The sequence below is a fragment of the Mytilus edulis genome, chromosome 2 (assembly GCF_963676685.1).
Source record: "Mytilus edulis chromosome 2, xbMytEdul2.2, whole genome shotgun sequence".
Lineage (NCBI taxonomy): Eukaryota > Metazoa > Mollusca > Bivalvia > Mytilida > Mytilidae > Mytilus > Mytilus edulis.
In genome coordinates, this window is record NC_092345.1 from 101,915,280 (window position 1) to 101,936,718 (window position 21,439).

Here is a 21,439-nt window from a genome sequence, read left to right on the forward strand (position 1 = left end):
TTTTAACAATGACATCATTCTATTTTTAGAACAGATATTAGATTTCTGCACCTTACAAAAGTTAAGTAATTTTCTTGACAAGTGCAACATCATTGTATGCCTTCAATATCTGAGTATATATAACATTGATAAACTTCTGGAAATGTTCATGGATAGGATGAAAGAATGTTGTGATCAATGCACTATATTTGGTGTATCAGAAAAGGTAGTGATAAGCCTTGGAACATTTAGATATCAAGTCAGTCCCATAAGGTTTTGATTGCATTTCATGCAATCTTTACCTAAAAACGTGTTTTTAATGGTCACAACAAATAAATCAATGATAAACAAATGTATGGAAATAAAAAAAAGGTACAGATATCACAAACTAGTCAAAACATTTATTTAATTTTATCATCGGTATAAGGAAATAATTCGTAAATATAACTCAACATGCAGACATCTTATAGGTTCAGGTATTTCACATCCAATCTTTTATGGTAATATTCTTTACAAAGCACAAAAATGTCAGTATTCACCTCAAAAGCTTACAAAACCTTTAAACAGACTTATTAAGAAGGAATATAGTTACGATAGTCAGGTCATTAAAGATCATTAAAGATTGCATATTTTGGCTTTAATATTGATTCACTTATAGGGTCTTTGCATCGGAACTAAACACATTTGTTTTAAAAAACAGTTGTTGGCATGACACAGGTTGTGTTCTTCTCATATATTTTATGATAGTATGATACTAAACCCCTAACGGGGGGATTGTACCTGATATTCATATGATGAAGACATATATCTTTCAATCAGTTAAATTGAGGTTCCGGAGGTGGCATGTCAGTTAACTGCTAGTAGTCTGTTGTTATTTATGTATAATTGTCATTTTGTTTATTTTCTTTTGTTACATCTTCTGACATCAGACTCGGACTTCTCTTGAACTAAATTTTAATGTGCAAATTGTTATGCGTTTACTTTTCTACATTGGCTAGAGGCATAGGGGGAGGGTTGAGATCTTATAAATATGTTTAACCCCGCCACAATTTTGCACCTGTCCCAAGTCAGGAGCCTCTGGCCTTCGTTAATCTTGTATGATTTTTAATTTTAGTTTCTTGTGTATAATTCAGAGTCTAGTATGACGTCCATTATCACTGAACTAGTATACATATTTTTAAGGGGCCAGCTGAAGGACGACTCCGGGTTAGGGAGTTACTCGCTACATTGAAGACCAATTGGTGGCCTTAGGCTGTTGTCTGCTCTATGGTCGGGTTGTTGTAGCTTTGACCCATTCTCCATTTCCTTTCCGAACTTTATTTTATGATGCAGTAAATAAACAAGATCAGAATTTGCTTGGTCTGCCATTTACTGAACTATGAAGATACATTCGTATTTAGTTTTTGCACAGAATGTTAATAGCAGTACACATTTTATTACTTTTTTTACATTGTAAATGTTGGTTTTACTTTTCACAATAACGTACTAGAGCTGTTTATCCACAATATTCCATTTCTTTTTACAGATTTGTACCATTCAAATTTAATTATTCAAGGCACAGGGGCATTAGCTTTCCTTAAAGCTAGACAACCACTAACTAGATCACTGGGCATCATGCTTATTCTAGAATATTCTTCAGCAGTAGCATATCTCAGTTTTGTTTGTGGGTCTGTGTAGCTTGCCTAAAAACATAAGACAAAATATATGATTAACAAATAAACTTCTGTCACAGAAAGGGTATGTGAATGGAGGTGGTAATGAAGAAAATGTGGTTGAAGTTATCAATCAATAGACAAGAAAGTTAAAACAATGTGGTATGAACTATCCTTCCAAAGATCAGAAGGTTAAAGTTTTGTGGTATGTGAACTACCAATCATAAGAAGAGAAGGCAGAATTTGGTGGCGGGAATTACCCATCATCTGATCATATTAAGAAGAGAAAATAAAAGCTTTGTGGTGTAAAAATCCATCATAAGAAGAAAAGGTAAACGTGGCAACTACCCATCAATAGAAGGGAAGGTAAAAGCTTTGATTAAAGAACTTTCCATCATAAGAAGAGAGATAAAAACTTTGTCTTATGAACTACCCATCATAAAAAGAAATGTAAAAGCTAGCTTGATAGAATACAGAATAATATCTTGAAAGTGTGGTTTGTGGTATCAACAATCCATCAAAAAGAGGATAAAATATTACATGTAATATACTTTAAACAAGAGTGCACACGCTGAAATGTCTCGCCTTCTTTTCTTATCATTGATATTATGTTGATAGTCCTAAATATAAAGCTTTATTCTAACTGTCACATAAACTTAACATTAACAAAGAAGACTAAACATTGACCAATGAACCATGAAAATGAGGTCAAGGTCAGATGAACCATGCCAGGCAGGCATGTACAGCTAACAATTCTTCCATACAACAAATATAGTTGACCTATTGCTGAATATAGTTTAAGAAAAACAGACCAAAACACAAAAACTTAACACTGAGCAATGAACCGTGAAAATGAGGTCAAGGTCAAATAAAACCTGAAGGACTGACATATAGATCATAAAATATTTCCATACACTAAATATAGTTGAACTATTGCATAAAGTATTAGAAAAAAAGACCAAAACTCAAAAACTTAACTTTGACCGCTGAACCATGAAAATGAGGTCAAGGTCAGATGACCCCTGCCAGCTACTACTTTAAAGGATAAATAGTATGAATGTTAAAATAGTGTAAAGGCTATATGGTTTACACTATTAGTCAAAAGAAAATAATGAAAAGAATTAAAGGACCAGTAAAAGGTAAGATAAATTGAGAAGGGAAATTGGAAATGTGTCAAAGAGACATCAACTTGACCAAATAGCAGATAACAGCTGAAGGCCACCAACGAGTTATCCACACAGTGAGAAAATCCTGCAAAGATGCCTAGTTGATGGATGTTAATTGGCTGCTGTGTCATATGTCCTATGTTATTCATACAAGTCCTTTGTATCTATAGATCAGATATGTTAGAAGATATCTTAACTTTCTCTTAACTTTGTTCGGGTAATTATGTATCCACTTTAGTTTGAAATTTTTTGTTCAAAGATTAATGATTCAAAGAAAAATAAACTCAAATTAAACTACTTTTCTTTGAAGAAACTTTTTTCTATTGTGTATGTTTATTTGTTTTGGCCAAATTTTCTTCTCTCCGAAGAAGAATACAAATTGAGGAACTGTGTTATTTTAAAAATATTTAATATGTTTTTTACATATTAAACAACAATTAGCTAAATTAAGTGTAAATTATTAAAGGGGCTGGTAAAAGAGGGAGAGCCATAAAGTTTGCATAATTGTTTCTGTTTGTCAAATTTGAAAACTATTCAGTTTCCTGGACCTCAGTGACATTTTTCAAAGTCTGGATGATTATGCTCTTTGATCATACAAGTATAATGTGCATTCCCCCTCTCATTCAAGAAATTTAAGAAAGATATGGTTTCTAGAAAATGATTGATCTTCAGGTACAACCCCCCCCCCCCCCCCCCACCCCCCAAAGACAAGTGAAATAAGTTAGATTTTCTAATGCCAGGCTCATATAGAATCAATAAAAAACAAAACTTGTTTATATTGGGTTATTCATAACGAATACAACCTTCGTACAAATATACTTGAAATAAGACGTTTACTAAAAAGGTTCTGTAAAATTTCCTACAAAGGTCCTCAAAATGGCCAGTATTTTTTGTTTTGTCTTTGTTGTTATAATCATATGTTAGTCAACATATGACAGAATTCTTGGAAAGATACCACCAGTTATATGTAACTTGTCATCAGTTCTATGTAACTTGTTAATTACCCCATGTACAGTTCCTTCTTTAAAAAACATATGTAACTTCTATCAGTAAATTTCAAACAGCAACACTATAATATGTTACAGATTCTCTCTATAGATATTCGGCCAATACCTTTCAACTAAGCAAACATTTTTTTTTTATTTGTGCTGATTCCAAGCAGTACTTTTATTTCTGGAGGGGGGCTATGGTTTTTTTTCTGGACAAATTTGTTTTTCGCCTGTGGCGAAAAACAATCTATTTTTTTCGCGACAAGTCGAAAACAATTTTTTTCTTTCAATTTTAGCATTACATATAGTGGCAGCTGAGGGTGAAACAAACAATTTTTTTTTCTCAGAATCAAAACCAAATTATTTTTTTCTCCAAAAACCGGAAACAAACTTTTTTTTCCAAAAAAAACCATAGCCCCCCCCCCCCCCCCCCCCAGAAAATCAAATGGTTGCTGCCTAAGCTAAACATTCAAATTTGTAAGTGAGGGGTAGGGGGAACAGGATTTATCAATATGGACCAAGGCAAAGCAATTTCAAAATAGTTTGTAACCTTGACATTAAAAAAATAGAAATTAAAACTTCAATAAGTTGGAAAAACAATAATATCAAAATCATGAATCAACTTCAAGGAGTACTCAAGATATAGAACAGCAATTATTATTTATCTGATGTAAGAAGGATGGACACACTGGTCACTGCTAGGTCAAAAGTATCTCTGTTTGACTGTCCCTCTGGTATCTTTTGCCCCTCGTCCACTCTAAAGCAAACACAATTTCTCAAATGATAAATAGCCAAATCTGCAGATCCCTGTAGGAGCAGGGGTAAAAAATACAGAGCAGATATTATTTAGTGGACAAAAAGAAGGATGGCCACATTTATCACTTAGGGCCAGCCGTAAACAAGAACAGATATCACATAGCAGAAAAAACAAAAGGATGACTAAACTTATCACTTTAGGGCCAATGGTAAAGAAGGGAAGACATTATTTTAAAAGCAGATTAAAAGAAGGATTGCCTCCCTTATCACTTAAAGGCCAGCTATGAAGAAGAGAAGACATATAAAAAAGAAGATGTACAATGTATATAATTTATCAACTGCAAAGTAAGAGGACACACTGAGAACTATAGAGTCACTGCCACAGAGGACAGCATCAAACAAGAGAGAGGTAGATAGATGAACAAGAGTCCATTTCAATAGTTCCATTGCAGTACACAGTGCTGTGCATAGTGGTTTAAAGTCAAAATCTAATCAATTTACTTGACTACGTCTACCTATATAATTGTGATCAAATTGCACTAACAGCTAGTGCAATTTGATCACAATTCAAATAACATCAAATTATTCCTACACAAAATGTGTTTTTGATTTGCTATAGCAAAAATAGCAGTTTCTTTTTGAAGCTTATATTTAGTTCCTGATAACAAATAGCAAATATAAAGAACAACACAAAAAGAATGGTTAAAAACAATTGCACCTCTTGGTATTCTATAATTCATTTATCAGTAATCTAGTTCTTAAAATACATGTAAATGTCACAGATAATGACTAAAAGATTAGTTGTACAATGTAATGAAAGATTTCAATAGTGTTTAATTTCTTCTATTTTACGACGTAATTAAACACTATTAAATTTATAAAGCTTTCATATCTGTAATGATATGTTTCAACAAGAATTAATAATTTAGTCTGGGAAAACGTTTTTTTTATTAGTTGTAACTAACTTAGCTTTTAGTATTTTCCAGTACTCTTATGCAGGTGCTTTGTGTCTATCGTTTGTTTGTTAGTTGTTTTTGTGCCTTGTAAAGAACTTTTGAGTTATGCTTACAGCCAATTTTTTGTCCAAGTTTGTTCCTTATGCTTTGGTGTTACATGATTGTCCAAGGTTCAGGAGGGTTAAGCGCTCACAAACATATAGTCCTGAGAGATCTGAGTATTTCTTAGCTGGTTTGATCAATACTTACAGCTAGTCCTCTGAGATCTGAGTATTTCTTAGCTGGTTTGATCAATACTTACAGCTAGTCCTGAGAGATCTGAGTATTTCTTAGCTGGTTTGATCAATACTTACAGCTAGTCCAGAGAGATCTGAGTATTTCTTAGCTGGTTTGATCAATACTTACAGCTAGTCCTGAGAGATCTGAGTATTTCTTAGCTGGTTTGATCAATACCTACAGCTAGTCCAGAGAGATCTGAGTATTTCTTAGCTGGTTTGATCAATACTTACAGCAAGTCCTGAGAGATCTGAGTATTTCTTAGCTGGTTTGATCAATACTTACAGCTAGTCTTGAGAGATCTGAGTATTTCTTAGCTGGTTTGATCAATACTTACAGCTAGTCCTGAGAGATCTGAGTATTTCTTAGCTGGTTTGATCAATACTTACAGCTAGTCCTGAGAGATCTGAGTATTTCTTAGCTGGTTTGATCAATACTTACAGCTAGTCCAGAGAGATCTGAGTATTTCTTAGCTGGTTTGATCAATACTTACAGCAAGTCCTGAGAGATCTGAGTATTTCTTAGCTGGTTTGATCAATACTTACAGCTAGTCCTGAGAGATCTGAGTATTTCTTAGCTGGTTTGATCAATACTTACAGCTAGTCCTGAGAGATCTGAGTATTTCTTAGCTGGTTTGATCAATACTTACAGCTAGTCCAGAGAGATCTGAGTATTTCTTAGCTGGTTTGATCAATACTTACAGCTAGTCCTGAGAGATCTGAGTATTTCTTAGCTGGTTTGATCAATACTTACAGCTAGTCCAGAGAGATCTGAGTATTTCTTAGCTGGTTTGATCAATACTTACAGCTAGTCCTGAGAGATCTGAGTATTTCTTAGCTGGTTTGATCAATACTTACAGCTAGTCCTGAGAGATCTGAGTATTTCTTAGCTGGTTTGATCAATACTTACATCTAGTCCTCTGAGATCTGAGTATTTCTTAGCTGGTTTAATCAATACTTACAGCAAGTCCTGAGAGATCTGAGTATTTCTTAGCTGGTTTGATCAATACCTACAGCTAGTCCTGAGAGATCTGAGTATTTCTTAGCTGGTTTGATCAATACTTACAGCTAGTCCTGAGAGATCTGAGTATTTCTTAGCTGGTTTGATCAATACTTACAGTTAGTCCTGAGAGATCTGAGTATTTCTTAGCTGGTTTGATCAATACTTACATCTAGTCCTCTGAGATCTGAGTATTTCTTAGCTGGTTTGATCAATACTTACAGCTAGTCCTGAGAGATCTGAGTATTTCTTAGCTGGTTTGATCAATACTTACAGCTAGTCCAGAGAGATCTGAGTATTTCTTAGCTGGTTTGATCAATACTTACAGCTAGTCCTGAGAGATCTGAGTATTTCTTAGCTGGTTTGATCAATACTTACAGCTAGTCCAGAGAGATCTGAGTATTTCTTAGCTGGTTTGATCAATACTTACAGCTAGTCCTGAGAGATCTGAGTATTTCTTAGCTGGTTTGATCAATACTTACAGCTAGTCCAGAGAGATCTGAGTATTTCTTAGCTGGTTTGATCAATACTTACAGCTAGTCCAGAGAGATCTGAGTATTTCTTAGCTGGTTTGATCAATACTTACAGCTAGTCCTGAGAGATCTGAGTATTTCTTAGCTGGTTTGATCAATACTTACAGCTAGTCCTGAGAGATCTGAGTATTTCTTAGCTGGTTTGATCAATACTTACAGCTAGTCCTGAGAGATCTGAGTATTTCTTAGCTGGTTTGATCAATACTTACAGCTTGTCCTGAGAGATCTGAGTATTTCTTAGCTGGTTTGATCAATACTTACAGCTAGTCCTGAGAGATCTGAGTATTTCTTAGCTAGTTTGATCAATACTTACAGCTAGTCTTGAGAGATCTGAGTATTTCTTAGCTGGTTTGATCAATACTTACAGCTAGTCCAGAGAGATCTGAGTATTTCTTAGCTGGTTTAATCAATACTTACAGCAAGTCCTGAGAGATCTGAGTATTTCTTAGCTGGTTTGATCAATACTTACAGCAAGTCCTGAGAGATCTGAGTATTTCTTAGCTGGTTTGATCAATACTTACAGCTAGTCCTGAGAGATCTGAGTATTTCTTAGCTGGTTTGATCAATACTTACAGCTAGTTCAGAGAGATCTGAGTATTTCTTAGCTGGTTTGATCAATACTTACAGTTAGTCTTGAGAGATCTGAGTATTTCTTAGCTGGTTTGATCAATACTTACAGTTAGTCTTGAGAGATCTGAGTATTTCTTAGCTGGTTTGATCAATACTTACAGCTAGTCCTGAGAGATCTGAGTATTTCTTAGCTGGTTTGATCAATACCTACAGCTAGTCCAGAGAGATCTGAGTATTTCTTAGCTGGTTTAATCAATACTTACAGCTTGTCCTGAGAGATCTGAGTATTTCTTAGCTGGTTTAATCAATACTTACAGCAAGTCCTGAGAGATCTGAGTATTTCTTAGCTGGTTTGATCAATACTTACAGCAAGTCCTGAGAGATCTGAGTATTTCTTAGCTGGTTTGATCAATACTTACAGCTAGTCCTGAGAGATCTGAGTATTTCTTAGCTGGTTTGATCAATACTTACAGCTAGTCCAGAGAGATCTGAGTATTTCTTAGCTGGTTTGATCAATACTTACAGTTAGTCTTGAGAGATCTGAGTATTTCTTAGCTGGTTTGATCAATACTTACAGTTAGTCTTGAGAGATCTGAGTATTTCTTAGCTGGTTTGATCAATACTTACAGCTAGTCCTGAGAGATCTGAGTATTTCTTAGCTGGTTTGATCAATACTTACAGTTAGTCTTGAGAGATCTGAGTATTTCTTAGCTGGTTTGATCAATACTTACAGTTAGTCTTGAGAGATCTGAGTATTTCTTAGCTGGTTTGATCAATACTTACAGCTAGTCCAGAGAGATCTGAGTATTTCTTAGCTGGTTTGATCAATACTTACAGCAAGTCCTGAGAGATCTGAGTATTTCTTAGCTGGTTTGATCAATACTTACAGCAAGTCCTGAGAGATCTGAGTATTTCTTAGCTGGTTTGATCAATACTTACAGCTAGTCCAGAGAGATCTGAGTATTTCTTAGCTGGTTTGATCAATACTTACAGCTAGTCCTGAGAGATCTGAGTATTTCTTAGCTGGTTTGATCAATACTTACAGCTAGTCCAGAGAGATCTGAGTATTTCTTAGCTGGTTTGATCAATACTTACAGCAAGTCCTGAGAGATCTGAGTATTTCTTAGCTGGTTTGATCAATACTTACAGTTAGTCCTGAGAGACCTGAGTATTTCTTAGCTGGTTTGATCAATACTTACAGCTAGTTCAGAGAGATCTGAGTATTTCTTAGCTGGTTTGATCAATACTTACAGCTAGTCTTGAGAGATCTGAGTATTTCTTAGCTGGTTTGATCAATACTTACAGCTAGTCCAGAGAGATCTGAGTATTTCTTAGCTGGTTTGATCAATACTTACAGCTAGTCCTGAGAGATCTGAGTATTTCTTAGCTGGTTTGATCAATACTTACATCTAGTCCTGAGAGATCTGAGTATTTCTTAGCTGGTTTGATCAATACTTACAGCTAGTCCTGAGAGATCTGAGTATTTCTTAGCTGGTTTGATCAATACTTACATCTAGTCCTCTGAGATCTGAGTATTTCTTAGCTGGTTTGATCAATACTTACAGCTAGTCCAGAGAGATCTGAGTATTTCTTAGCTGGTTTGATCAATACTTACAGCTAGTCCAGAGAGATCTGAGTATTTCTTAGCTGGTTTGATCAATACTTACAGTTAGTCCTGAGAGACCTGAGTATTTCTTAGCTGGTTTGATCAATACTTACAGCTAGTTCAGAGAGATCTGAGTATTTCTTAGCTGGTTTGATCAATACTTACAGCTAGTCCTGAGAGATCTGAGTATTTCTTAGCTGGTTTGATCAATACTTACAGCTAGTCCTGAGAGATCTGAGTATTTCTTAGCTGGTTTGATCAATACTTACAGCTAGTCCTGAGAGATCTGAGTATTTCTTAGCTGGTTTGATCAATACTTACAGCTAGTCCAGAGAGATCTGAGTATTTCTTAGCTGGTTTGATCAATACTTACATCTAGTCCTGAGAGATCTGAGTATTTCTTAGCTGGTTTGATCAATACTTACAGCTAGTCCTGAGAGATCTGAGTATTTCTTAGCTGGTTTGATCAATACTTACAGCAAGTCCTGAGAGATCTGAGTATTTCTTAGCTGGTTTGATCAATACTTACATCTAGTCCTCTGAGATCTGAGTATTTCTTAGCTGGTTTGATCAATACTTACAGCTAGTCCTGAGAGATCTGAGTATTTCTTAGCTGGTTTGATCAATACTTACAGCTAGTCCTGAGAGATCTGAGTATTTCTTAGCTGGTTTGATCAATACTTACAGCAAGTCCTGAGAGATCTGAGTATTTCTTAGCTGGTTTGATCAATACTTACAGCAAGTCCTGAGAGATCTGAGTATTTCTTAGCTGGTTTGATCAATACTTACAGCTTGTCCTGAGAGATCTGAGTATTTCTTAGCTGGTTTGATCAATACTTACAGCTAGTCCTGAGAGATCTGAGTATTTCTTAGCTGGTTTGATCAATACTTACAGCAAGTCCTGAGAGATCTGAGTATTTCTTAGCTGGTTTGATCAATACCTACAGCTAGTCCAGAGAGATCTGAGTATTTCTTAGCTGGTTTGATCAATACCTACAGCTAGTCCAGAGAGATCTGAGTATTTCTTAGCTGGTTTGATCAATACTTACAGTAAGTCCTGAGAGATCTGAGTATTTCTTAGCTGGTTTGATCAATACTTACAGCTAGTCCAGAGAGATCTGAGTATTTCTTAGCTGGTTTGATCAATACTTACAGCTTGTCCTGAGAGATCTGAGTATTTCTTAGCTGGTTTGATCAATACTTACAGCTAGTCTTGAGAGATCTGAGTATTTCTTAGCTGGTTTGATCAATACTTACAGCTAGTCCAGAGAGATCTGAGTATTTCTTAGCTGGTTTGATCAATACTTACAGCTAGTCCAGAGAGATCTGAGTATTTCTTAGCTGGTTTGATCAATACTTACAGCTAGTCCTGAGAGATCTGAGTATTTCTTAGCTGGTTTGATCAATACTTACAGCTAGTCCAGAGAGATCTGAGTATTTCTTAGCTGGTTTGAAAGATGGTGGAGCATCTATGGAGTTATCTGTAAAATTATAGCATGAAAAACATGGAGGAGCATCTATTTGATAAACTGTCAAATTACATGTATCAAAACCATTGAGAAGGATCTATGGGTTTATCTAGCAAGCTAGACAACATATAACTGATGTCCATTTTGGTCACAAATCATATGAAGCTAATTAACTTGATCTCAATTTTAGGAACACTTTTAAATTTATAGTGGCTTTAGAGAATATTTGACCATTACACAGATCTTAGCTTGTTAATGACTACCTTGCCGTCAGAATAAACTATTATAACAAGTCTATAATAGCATACCAGTGACTGATTGGCCTGGCAATTGGGAAAAGAGATGAATTTATTTTAATATAAATGGGGAATGTGCTCAAAGGGACACAGATGATGCCCCCGCTAGCAATAATGCTATAAAGGGACATTACTCAAGAACTGTAAAAGTAACACTTCAAAAAATTGAACTTAAACTAAGTTATTGGTAAAAAGTATTATATATACATTTCATTACATTTAGTGGAGACAAACTCAAGTTAGAGAACAGAAACAAAAATTCAGCAATAAATTTTCTACGGTGGGGGCATAAAAAGAGCATTATTTTATGATTGATTCAATATTTTTACAGCATACAATATCACTCACATGCACTCACTTACAAAAGTTCCATAAAATTAATTCTTCTACACAAATTTTGAACATTATCAATGGCAATAAAAGGGAAGTAATTCAATTTGTATAAAAAATTATTGTGGTTTGTATCTATTAATGGGAGATTACTCACAAGTGACATCATCTGGTCTCCATGGTTGTGTTTTCTCTGTTGCTATGATTTGCTTCAGATTTTTCCAAACTCTTGTTTTCTTTGTTCCACTATTACCTACACAGGAATGCTGTAAAAAATTGTTTAACATATTTCTTTGCAGTTAAAATGAATTTATTTAACGTTCCATTCACAATTTTGACAAAGAATGTATGCCAACAATGGCTATTTATATTGAGTATTGCTTTCAATATAATAGTTGGTGTTACTGTTTATAATGATTTTGATAATAATTCATTTAGTATTGCTTTCTTGACTTTTATTTGGCATATTATATCAAACCCATTTATGTGATGCATTTAATTACAAATTGTTTTGTTTTCTCCTTTGTACAAAGTTTCATGGCAATGACCTAGGAAGCAGGGTCTCGAATTAGTCGTCAAACTGATATGTACTGATAGTTAGCAACTTTAAAGAAAATATCATTGATTTATCGCAAGTAGTTCATATCAAACTAACTTTAAGTAGAAAACTTCTCATTGAAAATTGCCAATTAATTTAATTTGCTGGACTATGGCCTAAGAAATAGTGGTCAAACTTATATGTACTGATAACAATGCAACTTCATCAAAATATCATTGATCTATCATAAGTAGTTCATATCAAACAAAACTAAACAATGGTTGACACTGCTGAGGCTGACACCTGGAAATCAATCCTTTCCATGCAGGTAAGACAATTTTTTAATCATAACTCTAGATGTGTGGATACATTAACAGAAACCTGTAAACTTAAAACAGTAGCAATCTTCTTGACTATTTCTTTTCATTTATTCCACCAACAATATAACTGCATTGCCGAGTCCAGCTTTCTGAGGAGATTCTTTATAATACTTCTACTGAAAGTTCTATAACTTAAATAATTTTCTTCTAAATGAGTAACTTACCACAAAATTTTTATTTTTGAACACAGGAATTTTATCCATACATTCTGAAGGTGCAGGACTGTCTTCACGGCTGGCTGTTGGAGTTATCTCCTCTACTGGTTCAATTTTAACAGTCACTGGAGCTGCTGGAGCTGCTGCTACAGCTGGCTGTCAATAAAAAAAATGTCACATGTTAAAAGTTTAGGTGCAAATGATCTAGCTTCCTGATTCACTCACAAAAATGATACCCTCCATGGAAAAAGCTGCTAAAATTTACTGAAGGAGAGAAACATTTTGGAGCTTATCAATTTTAGGTTTAATTTATATTGCCAATTAATTAAAAAAAATTGCTTTTCAAGATGTTAGATCAATGTCATCTTCTCTAGCCAAGAGGCGAGGAGAGGTCTGGATTGTAACCCATTGCAAGAGAAGATGGTTTAATCATGTTAATGTGATAGTATTTAGAGACATATACTTTTTTTATACTTTACTTTAATTTACCAGATTTTGATTGGCTTATAACAGGGAGATGTACTCAATCTTCTTCTTCTTCTGTAAAGTTATTATGTCAGGTATGTACATTTGTACACAATGTCAAATTTGAGTACTAAAAATTTAAGAGATTACTGTATAGTATCTGAAAATTGGCCGACATAAAATCAATAGTTTCCCTGCTACAAATTGAGTATACCGGGTGAAGCATAGCAAACAGGTAAAATTTCTTTCTATCTTTTTTGAGTCAACAAGGCTTCAATACCATATATTACATGTATTATATTACTGTTTAGTGATACATGTACAAATACTCGTTTACAACATGTATACTGAATACTAGTCCGAGATTACTCTGACTTCCGATTACTCTGACTTCCAACGGCTGTTTTGCCAGACAAGCTGGGGCCGTGGGATGTCAGAGCTCGTCCCATATAAAAAAGTGGATATTTGCCTGCCCAAAATAGATGCACTGCTTTGTCGCTTCTGGTGCCAACTAACGGCCTTGGAATTATGTAAATCTGGTATCAAATTGTTCATTTTTCATTTATCTCTTCATTTATGTAAGTTTCATCTATCTGCCAACCACCAGAATCGACGAAGCAGAGTATCTATTTTAGATGGGCAAATATCCACTTTTTGATATGGGACAAGCTCTGTCATCCCACGGTCCCAGCTTGTTCACTTGCATCACTGAACAGTATTGTAATCAGTAAGACTATAAAATATATTTATAATGATAAATGATAGCTGAGAGGTAGTCCAAATAATTATGAGGCGTCAAAGCAAAAGGTATATTAGCCTTTCAAGACATCATAATTATTTGGACTAGCTGAGAGGATGATTGAGCATATTGGTACCATTCGCTTTGTTTTATAATTTATAGAATGACTGATTGTCATGATGATATTACAGTGCTAGGGCGTCTCTTCTTCGATGGAGTAACCATAGTAGGACTTATGCTTTTGGGCTTCAGCTTTCTCCCTCTGCTACTACTCATCTTTCTTCTTGTTTTTTTTTATCCTAACTCATTTTTCCAAATAATACAAACATGGTAAGGGAGACAACTGATATCGACACATAAAATACGAAACCTAAATCGATAAAGCACGTAGATTCCGGATTTACAGGTTTAAAGCTTTATGAACATTTTCTTATTAAAAATTGACTTTTTTTTTCAAAACCATGTTTTGAATGATCAGGCTATTTTACAAAACAAAACAAAACACACGTAGGAGGAGGATATATGCAAAGAAATGATTCGACCACTTAGTTGTGGACGATCATCAGTATTTTTTATTCTTGGGCGGGTTGATAATTTCTGAAATAAATATTCTGCCCCCCAAATAGGTTGGAAATCAGTCATCTTGCCTTGTCACACTTGAAATAATTATTCTGGCCCGAAAATGTTACTAAATATGACTGGATCGCTTCGCTCGCCATCGTTACAATATAATCAGAGATGGATTTAAAAGACCACAGACCACGAACTCCTTATTGAGCAACGGATATATCTGTACCTGGTTATACAATAGGTACACAAATAATGTTCTGACATTGTGTGTTCATCATATACTACACACAAGGAACCCTCTGACAATGTGGGAAGATTATGGTAGTCTATGCAGCATGAAATTCTCTGAGTTTTTTTTTATTTATAACTCGCTTGTATGGACACTTGTCTATTTTTGAAAACTGTATCATAGGATATAAATGAATTTGTGTCGTTTTTTCCCTTTACCGCGTTTATTCCATTTTAAATGATAATTATCTATTTTATTTTAATAAAGAAAATTTGCATACATTCTGATTATCCTGTTTGTTATACCATCCATCTAAATATTCAATTCCTTGCATCCATGTACATGTATTATTCCATTTATTGACTTACGAAGTAAAGGAAGGGTGATTCCGCTAAAGACGGGTTTTAATCTTTCGTCATTCATGTGCTGTCTAAAGTCAGGAACAATCTTCAGAAGTTTTCTTAGATAATCAAGCAACGTTATATTACTTGGTTTGTCAAATGATTCCCTAAATACATTTCAAAATTGTTCACATCTATTTAATGAACCAACCGGGCGGTGTGATTCATGTGTGCAATGATTTGTTAGAGTATACACAATAGCTTTCCTAGTGCGATGGTATAATACAATTGTCACCTCTACCCTTTGCAGTTGTTTTCTAAACATAAATATAGATGAGATTATAAGACTTAGTCCAACTTTGTAATATAAAAGACTGACCAACGTTAATGCGAGTATCTATATTTAACAATTTCAAATTACTTCCAAGGTTTCCTAATACATCTGTTTTATTCAATCCAAGAAGGGTTTGCGAACTTTTCTTTAACTTGCTTGTTATTTTTAGTCATACAAATATCAGTTTGTAAGTTAACACCTTGCATATGTCTGTTGCATACTGTGAGTCTTACCATGTCAACTATTATGTATGGGGCTGTCCCAAGTCAGGGGACTGCAATTCGATTATTGTCGTTTGTTGTATATTATATTTGTCTTTTATTTATTGTTTTGCACATAAATCAGGCCGTTAGTTTTCTAGTTTAAATTCTTTTACATTGCGGGCCTTTTTGTAGCTTTTATATAATTACTTTTCGGTATGGGTTTGGTAATTGTTAAAAGGCGTACGTAGACCTATACTTGTTAACAGTAAACTTCTTTGTCATTTGGTCTCTGGTGCGGAGTTGTCTCATTTGAATTCATATCATATCTTCATATTTTTAGCCAAATAACTGCGAAGGAAATGTGCATTGATAGGACATTTTAGCGAAAAAAAATCGGAAGTTTTACCGCCAAAGTATAACCCATTTCAGCGCAGGATTTTTAACCCATTTGAGAAAAAATAGAAAAAATATCCATACCCATTTTAGCACAATATTTTAACCCATTTTATGATAATAATAAATACAAAATACAAAATTTTTAATATAATCAAGACAGTTCAATTAAAAAAAAATAGCATGTCCATTGAAATAAAGCACTAACAGTCTAAAAGTTTAAATCAAATTTTAAAAGTCTGTTCTGGTCTGGAATTTATGTCACAGATAACGAACGTAGGCCCCTCTGTATATATACCCGCTATACAATACTGTTCATTAAATTGCAGTAGAAACTGTTCTTTTTTCTTTATCTTGTCTAGATGGTGGTGCACATTCGTTTATACTTCGTATTTTTATATATGTTAGTATTTGCAATTTGATGATACTAGTATCAAGAATAACGTAAATAGCTGGGTGACATATTTAAAATAACTTTTATTTCCATGATGAACCAACAAGAACATATGAACGTTACAGCTTAAACATTAAGCCAGCATAAATTAGTGATCATGCCAGAGACATGTATACTAAATTTATATGTCTCTGATCATGCTTTTACTAAGGTGATAGATATAAGAAGATGTTATATGAGTGCCAATGACACAACTCTCCATCCAAGTCAAAAATTTATAAAAGTAAACAATTCAAAGTCAAAGAACGAGTACGAGTATTTTTCAACAAGGTAATTTTCGCTAAAATGGGCTATCGAATATACAGGTGAACGGATTAATCCTGTGCTTAAATGGGCTCTAATGTCGGCGCTAAAATGTCCCCTACTAGTTCAAAATGATTCGCTAAAATGGCCTGCGCCCCAAAATAATACATCAATGTATCTGTAATTTACCAACAAACAAATAACAATATCAAGGACAAAACGGTCATGAAGAAGAACAACCAGCACTAGAAAACATATTGTTTTTTCTTAGATACTAATATCCATTTATTAATCATTTGATGGCGATAACAAGAGGAGGTTTCGTAGCTTTTCACGCTGTGTTTAATTTAGACAAGTGTGAGATCCATGCATATGTCACTAATCTAGCAAGCAACGAAACAAACAACGGAAGGGCACATACGTCACACCAATATACACCGTAACGAAAAAACAACGGACGGAAGGGCACATACGTCACACCAATATACACCGTAACGAAAAAACAACGGACGGAAGGGCACATACGTCACACCAATATACACCGTAACGAAAAAACAACGGACGGAAGGGCACATACGTCACACCAATATACACCGTAACGAAAAAACAACGGACGGAAGGGCACATACGTCACACCAATATACACCGTAACGAAAAAACAACGGACGGAAGGGCACATACGTCACACCAATATACACCGTAACGAAAAAACAACGGACGGAAGGGCACATACGTCACACCAATATACACCGTAACGAAAAAACAACGGACGGAAGGGCACATACGTCACACCAATATACACCGTAACGAAAAAACAACGGACGGAAGGGCACATACGTCACACCAATATACACCGTAACGAAAAAACAAAGACTGAAAGGAGAGATCACAGGCAACAGAACAATTAGGGCTTAGAATAGATGTGTTTCTGTATTCTGGAATAATCGACATCAGACACATTCGAGAAAAACATGTTAGAAAACTAGGAATAGTAAAGTTTGATAGCATCACAAAACCAGACGGGCCTTTACAGGAAACCAAAAAAACACGTACGGGCAAACACACTTGAGAGAGTTGCAACCTTAATTCAATCTTAATAAATGATTTTTTAACTATGTCATGAAATCGACTGTTGCAAAGATATCCAGTCTTTCTTTCGTCATATAAAAATGATATTTGTAACAATATTATATATCTTCAAATCATTGGAATGTCTATGGGCACTTAATGTGCACTTCAAATAGTTATCAAAGGTACCAGGATTATAATTTAATACGCCAGACGCGCGTTTTGTCTACATAAGACTCATCAGTGACGCTCAGATCAAAATAGTTATAAAGCCAAACAAGTACAAAGTTGAAGAGCAATGAGGACCCAAAATTCTAAAAAGTTGTGCCAAATACGCATAAGGTAATCTATTCCTGGGATAAGAAAATCTTCAGTTTTTCGAAAAATTCTAAATTTCGTAACAGTAAATTTATAAAAAAAAAAAACCCACCATATAATTGATATTCATGTCAACACCGAAGTGCTGACTACTGGGGTAGTGATACCCTCGGGGACGAAACATCCACCAGCAGTGGCATCGACCCAAATACAAATTGTGTTTTTTTCTTTTCTTTATCACTGTTACGAACAATTTTGAAGGAAATAGTTCAGAAAAGGGAACTTGAAAATCTGAAAAAAATAACATTTTTAACATCATTGTAAAAACTTAAAAAGCAGATACCCCGAGAAAGTACTACTAGTAGTTGATAATCCCGAGTATATAAAACCTAACTTATGAAAGAGGCGAAAGATACCAAAGGATCATTCAAAGGCATGAGTCGAAAATCAACTTTCAACACAATGGCAAACAGTAAAAGACAAAAAAGACAAACAACAGTACATAAAACACAGCAAAGAAATCTAAAGACTGAGTAACAAGAACCCTACCAAAAACCGGGGATGAAAATAATTTCGATTCCGCGGTCACAACTGCATAAACACATCTCACAAATATACAACACAACGTACTAAAAAAAAATCAGCAGATAAAGTAACGTTGTTATTGTATAATAATAAAAAGCGGTCTATTTTCAGGTGTTATTTCAGGTGCTCTGGAAGGGTACGCAGGTCCTGCATCACATGTTCCATCTGTTGTGTTGCTCTTGTAGCACGAACCCTATGATAAGTCGAATTCGGTAGGTCACATTTTTAGAAAAGGGAAGGCATTGTAGTAACAAACATCCGTCGTCATCTTTGAAATAGATATTTTAAAACGGTCAATCAACTCGTAAAAGTTTAAATTATGATTTTGCGACACATTATCTCACTTCAGTATAGAGAATAAAAATCACTTGTCATGACTGTGAAACTTCCCAATTCAGTGGGGTCCTTATGACTATGACCTTATATTTTAATCAGGCCCGAGAGGTTATAAGTTGTTTAAAAAAAGACCTAAAGTAAAAATCGTCCACTCTCGTAAATAAATGGTCATCATACTGTTACGGTTTAGGGTATAAGCTGTAGGTTTGTACATACGACTGTTTCAGGCTACTCAGTAAACACTCTATTCTATTTTCGCGTTCGTCGTTTACTGTTAGCCAACGCGTATACAAAGACATTTGATGAACATTGTGTATACTTATTTATTGTTATTGTATGTAAATATTGTTAGTAAGTTCTCTGGGAATAATACTATAGAGTTCGTCTTCACTGTTTGACCACGGGGGGTCCCATGACTGAACGACGGTTCCAACCTTCTGTTTACCCTTATTTAACATGTTCCCGCTTTATTACCTTGTTATTTTATTAGCGTAAGGCATGAATATTGTTACCGGGGCCCATACATGAGGGTCTGGATGAGGGGGTCTGTTATTCTGTAAACATTTAAATTTCACCCCTTTTTTCTCTAATCTTCAAATAATAAGTCTATTCTTTAAAAGTGATTTTTTACGCATTATTCTCTAATTTTTTCCCCAGTTTTCTTTAATCTTTAAAAAAAAAAAAGAGTAAAAAACATTCCTTTAAATGAATGAGAACGGTGATTTCCAAACAACAGCAAGGTTTTCATTTGTTTCTCAACAATGACGTGTTGATGTGTATTGTTCTGCATGCTTTAAATGCTAGTTCCTTGAAATAACAAGTCCAAGTTCTCATCAGTTCTTTCCAGTGATTTTGACTACATAGAAAAAAGATATGGTGTAATTGCCAATGAGACAACTCTTTAAAAGAGACAAAATGACATAGAAATTAACAACTATAGGTCACTGTACGGCATTCAACAATGAGCGAAGCCAATACCGCATAGTCAGCTATAAAAGGCTCCCAAATGACAAATGTAAAACAATTCAAACGAGAAAACTAACAATACAGTTTCATTGTGCCTTTTTTGAGTTAACATACATGAACAATTATACAACAATAAAATGTCCTTAACGTCTCTTACAAGTCTAATCTCACAGTGGCCCTTACAACACGACCTGACCTACTGATATGACCAATGTTTTCATTTTCAGTTTGTTCCTGTGTATCATTGCTATCATCACTACTGCTGGATGAGTCATATTCATCTGAATTATCGGAGTCATCTAAAATTTCGTTTGGTTTATTCATTGTCTCTTCTGTAACACGCACTTCATTGCTTATTCTGAATTCAATATGTCCCCTGTTTTGAATGTCCTGATTCCGGTATAAAGAAATTGGTAAAGTGCCAGCTTTGTCTTTGGTTGTTTCATCTCTGACGCTTTTTTGTCTAATGGGTCGGTAATTTTCTATCAATGATTTCATTGCAACTACATCAGTTTTAGATACCTTCTTTATTTCCAAGTCAAATTGAATGTCGAAAACGTCTGATAAAGGCATGTTGCTGTTAGGAACGGGATAGTAGGAGTTTGGGTGTGTGAAATACTTTAGAGACCAAACAGATACTCTTTTAAGAGATTCTCCAATGATAGTGCTGAAATCCCTGGCATATTCCAGCATTGAAAATGTTTGGTGTCGGAGGTGCGATACGGCATGGAGGTTTTCGACAATAGAAGTAAGCAAAGTAGAGGCTTCTGTGCGATACTGACCGGAAGACAACACGTGAACATTTCTAGTTAACTCGCTTATTCCAGAGTCGAGTATCTTTATGGATCTACAGGTTTTGTTAGACACGGCTCCTTGGGGGCCATTTGTCACATTAACATGAAGCTGTTGGACGTTTTTCGCATTTTGGACATGCTCTTGTACAAATAATTTTGATAATTTTCTTTAAATTTTAAGAAGGGAAAATTCTGTAAACACTTAATTTTTAGAGTTTTCTTTTATTAATTATTCATTATATTTTTAGACCACGCATTTCTCTAATCTTTATTTTTTTGGCCCGTTATTCTCTAATCTTCATTTTTTAAGGGCATTATTCTCTAATCATTTAACCCCATCCAAACCCTCATACATGCTAAGAGTAAGCTTAGATAAGTCCGTTTGTCCATTTTCCGACTCGACAGAATGTCAACATTCCGATCGCCGCCATTTGCATCACTATGTTTATTGACGTCAGTGACCTAATGACCTGAGATCAGCATCCAATCAGCATAACGTAATTTGCCCACCATCTCCATAGGGGCACGAGACGTTGGTGGGACAGAGATATAAAAGCAAGTGCACAACAGTCTTCAGATAGACTGCGGCCCGCTACCAGGGCAGTCACTCCTGATACCAAGGAAACTTACCAAAGGCAAAGCAAACCAAAAGTGCCGCAGTCGATGCAATACATGTACCTTTGCATCCCCGTTGGATAAATGGACCAAACCATGATTGACCTAGATGTTTTACTACGCTTACTACGTTGTT

General features: G+C 35.0%; 1 protein-coding gene across 1 annotated transcript; it reads right to left on the minus strand.

Moving 5' to 3' along the window:
* Positions 1 to 1,330: 1,330 nt before the first annotated feature.
* LOC139513696 (INO80 complex subunit C-like) lies at positions 1,331 to 14,205 on the minus strand. The gene is made up of 5 exons (XM_071302411.1): positions 14,044 to 14,205; positions 12,660 to 12,806; positions 11,735 to 11,843; positions 10,896 to 10,963; positions 1,331 to 1,661 (listed from the first exon to the last, which is right to left on the minus strand). Exons 1-5 carry the CDS (start codon positions 14,128 to 14,130, stop codon positions 1,530 to 1,532), a joined length of 543 nt encoding a protein of 180 aa, XP_071158512.1. The 5' UTR covers positions 14,131 to 14,205; the 3' UTR covers positions 1,331 to 1,529.
* Between the last annotated feature and the right edge of the window lie 7,234 nt (positions 14,206 to 21,439).

Bases quoted from the DNA above. Each gene is read 5' to 3' on its own strand.
- LOC139513696 (XM_071302411.1), bottom strand. From the start codon at position 14,130: ATGAGTAGTAGCAGAGGGAGAAAGCTGAAGCCCAAAAGCATAAGTCCT. The intron at 12,807-14,043 runs GTAATATCATCA...TTTTATTGACAG, and splicing joins AGAAGAGACGCCCTAGCACT to CCAGCTGTAGCAGCAGCTCC. The intron at 1,662-10,895 runs GTAAGTATTGAT...TTATGTTTTTAG, and splicing joins CAGATCTCTCTGGACTAGCT to GCAAGCTACACAGACCCACA.